Source organism: Pteropus vampyrus, unplaced genomic scaffold (assembly GCF_000151845.1).
Source record: "Pteropus vampyrus isolate Shadow unplaced genomic scaffold, Pvam_2.0 Scaffold49, whole genome shotgun sequence".
In the NCBI taxonomy this organism is placed as follows: domain Eukaryota; kingdom Metazoa; phylum Chordata; class Mammalia; order Chiroptera; family Pteropodidae; genus Pteropus; species Pteropus vampyrus.
This window is the reverse complement of record NW_011888830.1, coordinates 3,521,984-3,528,058: the sequence shown is the minus strand read 5'-3', so window position 1 is coordinate 3,528,058 and position 6,075 is coordinate 3,521,984. Positions and strand designations below refer to the sequence as shown.

At 44.5% G+C, this 6,075-nt stretch overlaps 1 protein-coding gene across 1 annotated transcript in view; it reads left to right on the top strand.

The window, feature by feature from the left end:
- The first annotated feature begins 2,786 nt into the window (after positions 1-2,786).
- The window catches only part of CELF2 (CUGBP Elav-like family member 2), a 512,960-nt gene continuing 509,671 nt past the window's right edge, over positions 2,787-6,075 (top strand). The window contains exon 1 of the mRNA XM_011359641.2: positions 2,787-3,221. Within this exon, the coding sequence (XP_011357943.1) occupies positions 3,169-3,221 (53 nt within the window). The 5' untranslated portion in view covers positions 2,787-3,168. The remainder of the gene's footprint in view (positions 3,222-6,075) is intronic.

Below are 6,075 nucleotides of genomic sequence, written 5' to 3'. Positions count from 1 at the left end.
TTTTTAAAGGGGTACATTTATCAAAATATAAGAAAAAGAAGACAGATGCAATGAAACTTTATAATTCATACCACGGCACAGAGGAAAATTATATTTTTTAATCTCAGGTTTCTCAAGGCTCAACCTTTGAGTTTTACATATAGAAAGTTTATTACTGCTTTTCTTGAGTTATGGTTGGGTAGTTGGCCCAGTTTTGAACAGGGCAGTATGTTCAGGTTTGTTTTTAGTGAGCACCTTCATAGTGGAAGGTGAGTGAATCATTCCGATGGCCTTTGTCTTGGTAGGAAATGGATCCATTTACCACGAAGCCATTCATTATCAGGGAATGGGGGAAAGGAAATCTGCAGTGTATAAAGCATGGAATTCATTGCCAGCATATTAAGAAAACACTTGGTCCTCAAAATTAAGGTGAAGAGCAAAATATTCAGTCTGTTTTGGACTCAGTACAACCTTTAAAAGATCATTTAAGTCCCTCATCACCAAGTACTTTCAGGAAGTGGATTTCAAAGTGAGTCCTAAAGGTGAGCGTGCCTCTAGGACACCTCAGGGTGACAGCATGGGACTCCTGCAGTCCCCTGCAGTGGTTACTCCAGCGGGGCCCCTTAGGGACATCTAGGTCTCACACCTCCCCCTGCGGATGACGAGCCCTGTGAGCTCAGGCCAGTTGCTTGGTTCTGCATGCCCAGATGTTCTCATGTGCATTAATAAAACAGGGGTGCTACTGGTAACTCACCTCATTAACGAGTTCGTTATGAGGACTGAACGAGTTAACGCACCTAAAGAAATTAGATTGGTTCCTCGTACCAGACAATAAACTTTCGCTGTTATCTGTTTCTGTATGCGAACTTGGTGCAAAGATTTTATTTGAGGGAAAGTTCCAAAGCCTTTTTAAAGTTTTTGGAAGGGCTACTGCTTTAAAACAGTACTTCATAATTTATGAGCGTGCTTTTGTCCTTTTGTTCTTTGGCCGAAAGCCAAGTCCCTCCCCCTCTCACATATTAACCCTGAACTCCAAGGGTTAGAGACTCACTTCCCTTCCTTCCCCAGATGTGAATTCAGGGGTGTGGTGGGTTCGTGATATAAGGCTGATGTCATTATAGTCACAGAAACTATTTCACGATAATCTTTTGTTTTTCTCTTGCTAACTTTCTAAAGGGAGGAACATTTTATTCATTATCTAAGCATTCAGAACCCTTTGGAGGTGCACTCAACACTAGTGCTGTTATGATCACCACGTTTGGTGAAGTACTTGGAGACTGGAAGTGTTATGTAAATGTTTACACATTATTACAGTGTGGCCCGAGATCCACAGTGGGACAGCAAGATAGCCAGGGAAGACTCGTGAAGCCCCAGAGAGGCAGTGGTTTTTGTAAAAGGTAGGACATTCTCTTTAATTTTAGCATAGAGATAGTCGCATTTCTGAAGAGAGCCATTTACAGCCATTAAGGAAAGGGTATATGACTGTAAAAGAGAAAACTCATCTAAACTGAGGGTTCGCTGCCTATTTTAAGGACAGGAGTCCTAAGAGAAAAGGGTAATAGGGAACAGCTTTAACATGTTGTGAGGGGCGTTTGGAATGAACTAGAACTTCCTGACAATAAAAGCAGCATGCTCCCCAAAGCTGTCACCACACCTCTCCCTAGGGAAGGAACAGCCGCTCTTTCTTGCTAGGCTCTGCCGTAAGGACAGGACTTGGAAACTTCCTGGCTGACGAGTTCACTCGGTGAGGTCAAGGCAAAACTGACTCCACCTCATTCTCCTTACTGTTTCTTGTGAGGAAAGTCTCTGTTTGCTGCCAGGGTGTCCTTAACACCCCCTAACACTCGCTAAACTCTTTTTAAGCAAGAGAAGGAAGACCTGGATCAGTGCCTTCAACCGGTCCATGTGTCTAGGTCAATAAAAACAGTTTTGTTAGACCAGTGAAGCTGATTTTCTATTTATGGTAAGGATCTTAAAAACTCCTTTTAAAATAAGTGCAAGAAAAAGAAGAATTTGATATAAAGAGAGACTATCAGGTGAAGTGCCTGTGGCATGCAGCCATAAAGTCCTGATGACCTGAGAGGCTGTGGTGTGGAGGCCCCGAGCTGGGTGATTCCAAGGCCTTCTAATTCCAGGATCCGTGAGGACAAGGTAAGGGCTTCAGCTATAGGGCCTTAGGTAGCACCTGGGAAAGCAGAAAAGCATGCTTATGAAAAGGGAAAATCTATGCTCTCACAAAGAACCTGCATCGGGACAGGGCGGAGAAAAACTAGACAGCAGAGGAGAACCATCTGCTCCTGATATTTCTAAGAACCTGCTACAAGCGGTTTCAGATGCTGGCTGACAGGATACCTGGGTTTAAATAAAGGACAGAAGATGTGCAAGTCGAGGGAGAAAAGCCCACACCCTTTTCCCTTACTGTTTACAGATATTCTGCAGTCTGCCCTTCATGTTATTTAAAAACACAAGAAAGAAAAGAAAAAGGGGAACAACAACAACAACAAAAAAAAAACAGCAATGTAGCAAAATCTCTGCCAGAAGACACACTGTAAATTCTAGCTTGTTAGCAGCCTGGTTCCAAATTATTTTTTAAAAAACAAATGCTAACAGTCATGTAGTTACAGCCTCTAAGGGAAGCTCTAAGCCCAAGGCTGGTGTCCCAGAACCCAAACCACACACACACACACACAAAAAAAGGGAAGGGAGAAACCTAACCAGTCTCCTGGCAGGGACGGGGGGCGGCAGGAGTGCCCCCAAGGAGGCGAGGGCTGCAGCTTGCAGTAATCTGTAAATGATTGCTGGTAAAGTCTGGAGGCTTCAGGCTGGATCTGTGTTTGTTCCAAAACAAAGCCAAGGAGGACGGTGTTAATAAAGAGAGATTTAACGGAGGGCAGTGCTTGGAATAAAGTGGGCTCCGAAAAGGTCAAGTTTGATCAGTCGGAGCAGATTACAAGGGCTTTCGGGGGCGGCGTGCAGAGCCGAGCGGAGGCTGCGAAGTAATATAGCGCGGGATTGATGTGGGGGGTGGAGAGAAGCCGGCACCGGCGCTCATCAGTCCTGGAAGGAGGAAGAGCCGCGCGGGGCGCCCCGTGGCGCGGGCCGGAGCCGGGAGGCGGTGGCGGGTCCCTTCCCCTGCACCCACCCCTCACCCCGCCCCTCGGATCGCGTCCGCCGCCGGCCGCCTAGACAATGGTTTCCTTAATCTCTGACTTGGATCCACTCAAAGACTGGAAAGTTTTAAGGTAGGCCTGCTTTTCTCGCTCGCCCATCGCCGCTTCGGTTCAAGGCCAAGTTCCTCCCCTCCCCCACCCCAATTAAGGAGCGCCGGAGGCGACGCGAACCGCCGGCGTGGGTTTCCAGCGACATCGCGATCTGCGTGTGGGAAACGCTGGGTTTCGATGGGGAAACCGCTCCCCGCCGACGTGCGGAGCGAGGCGAGGCGCCGGGCGGGGGACTGGGGTGCATTTTGATGAGCGAGTGCCCAGTCATACTGCAGGGACCCCTGACACCACTCACTCCCAGGAACCCGTTCTCACGTTTATTGCTGCGTTTTCCGCGGCCCTGAAGAGATGAGAGGGGCCGGAGCAAACTTCCTGGGACTCCGGAATAAAAAAAAAAAAAAAAGAAACACGAACTTTTTCGAAAATGTTATCCCAGCTCCTCTCGTAGAGGGTCTGCGGACGCGTGTCCGCCTCCTGTGGCCTCTGCTTCTCCCCAGTTCACATTTGGAAAAGCTAGGGAAACTCAGCTGACCTCGCAGAGCGGGCAGAATTTACGAAATGGGGTCTTTCCCTGAATGCTCCTAAAAAAGGTGGCCTGTGACCTCTGCGGCAATCAGTGGCCCAGGACAGTTCGAACCAAGGAGCTCAAAGTGGCAGAAGTCAGGTGTCCCTCCACCTGAGCCTCAGCCAACCCCTTTGAGAGAGGTCACAGTGGACTCTAGCTTTAAAGGAACGCCAAATGGTATTTGCCAGCAAAGTGCTTTTCGTTGGGAAACGGAGGTGGTTTTGTTAAAAGTGGTTCTATACAACGTCGTGTTGTCCCGAATGCCTATCCCAAAATATGATTCCATGGGCACTAAACCAAGACCCAAATAAGGAACAGAAGGAGAAGTGTGTGTTACTGGGTCTGCTTTTTCCTGACATGCATCTTGTATTGATTAGCCATTATTTATTTCTCGCTCCTGAGTTCTGCCCCTGTGTTTGTCTGCTTCTCCTATTTTTTAAAAGCAATCGCATTATAGAAAACAGCAAATAGAAGAAAAAATGGCCAATATCCATCTTTAATTTTTTCTTTTTATAAATTCTTGCATCTGGCTTCCTAGAACTTCCACGTGTACACGTGTCGTGCCTCATATAGTATGCGCCTTTTTATAATATGCCCTTTTTCCAGTCAAATAGCAAACATATTTCAATGTTTCTGCCTAATTTTATAACCATGATTTTAATAGCCAAATAAAGCACCATAATGTTGGTGTACATTGTTTACTAGATTACCATTTGTCGAACATTTAGATTGTCTCCAGTCCTTGGTCTGCATTAACAACAACACAGTGAACATCTTTGTGCATATAGCTTTTTGCTTTTGTTAAATAATTCCAAGGATTTCTAGATGAAAATGCACAAACAGTTTTATGAGTCTATCAATGATGTTTCTTCGGTTTAAAGGTTTAAATTTCATTTGTAATTGAGAGATGGCAAAGTATTTCTGTGAATGTCCTTATGATGCTGCCATTAGGATGAATTTCATTTCTTTAACTGGATTAGCAGCCTGTTTCGAAAATTGAAATGCTTCTTAAGAGCGCTTTTAAAAAAAATTGTTTATGTTGATTAACTTATTAATATTATTGCACGAGAGGGTAAGGCAAGCCCTAGCTCTAAGAATGTGTAATGATGGTTACAAATTTTGAAAATATAGCCCTCCAAAGACCGTTTCTGATAATGATCTTGAACCTTTACCCATTTAAAAATCAGTGATGATGTTGCCTTTCCCCGAAATGAATCCCTGACATAAGTGAAGTTTATTATTTTGGCTTGTGTAAGTAAAGCTTCCCAAACTTGGACTGGCAAAGACGAACGGTTTTACATCCACTACTGGGGTATACCGGGCTCATTCTGTCCACACCTGCTCTTGGCAAGCATTATTCTGTCAGCTTTTTAACTGTGTATAATCCTTTCCCAAGGAATTATAAAGGGGATAGTGTTTATGAATTGCATTTTAAATTCCTTAATTGTTTACAGTGAGTCATCCTTTTGGCTAATTCTGATTCAGTGAACCACTGAGTCACTGGCAGTAAGTCTCTGCCTAAATGGTATGATCTAGCGGGAGAATGAAGATGTGTATGCTCTTGTCATGCAGGGTCGTACGTGGTATGAGGTGTGTCAGCAGAGAACGCTTTAGAAATCCAGAGGTGAGAGACCCCTTCCAGTTAGGAGAGCTGTCACTGCCCTCGTCTGAGTAACAGATGAGCAGAATGCTTAGTCTTTAACAGCGGAAAGGCTATCAAAGCTGCATAACCTGGAATGTTTTCAGGTGTTTGCTCCAGGCATGTAACCTGGAGTTCTGCCAAACCTGCTGCTCATGAAAAGTGATCATAAGGAATAATTTTTGAATCTGCTGACATCATAATTTAGTGTTTTAACGTGTGATCTGGTCGGATGCAAGTTCAGGTCATACACCTTTCTCAAGAACTGTATGTTTGACATCATCCTAGGTCTCTTCTGTCAAATGGAAAAATCGAGGCAGGGAATGGTGCTGTTAGCTGTTTTTAATATGACGTCTACCTTAAGGGGCATTTACAAATCCTAAATCTCACCAAAAGAATCACCAACGATTTTCAGCATCCCCCTCTTCATCACTGGGAAAGTACAAACATGAAAGCTTCACTCCGAGATGAGAATCAAAATCAGCCAGATCAAGAAAAAAATATTCTTAGTGCACAGAAGAAAAAGGAGGTGATGATGTAGCAGACCTATGATAAAAAGAATGAAAGACAACGCTGGCAATATGATTAATACACGGTATAATGTTCATTGCTATTACTTGAGGGAAAAAAAATTGACGAGCTGGAGCTCTGAACACCTCACCTCTGCTTGA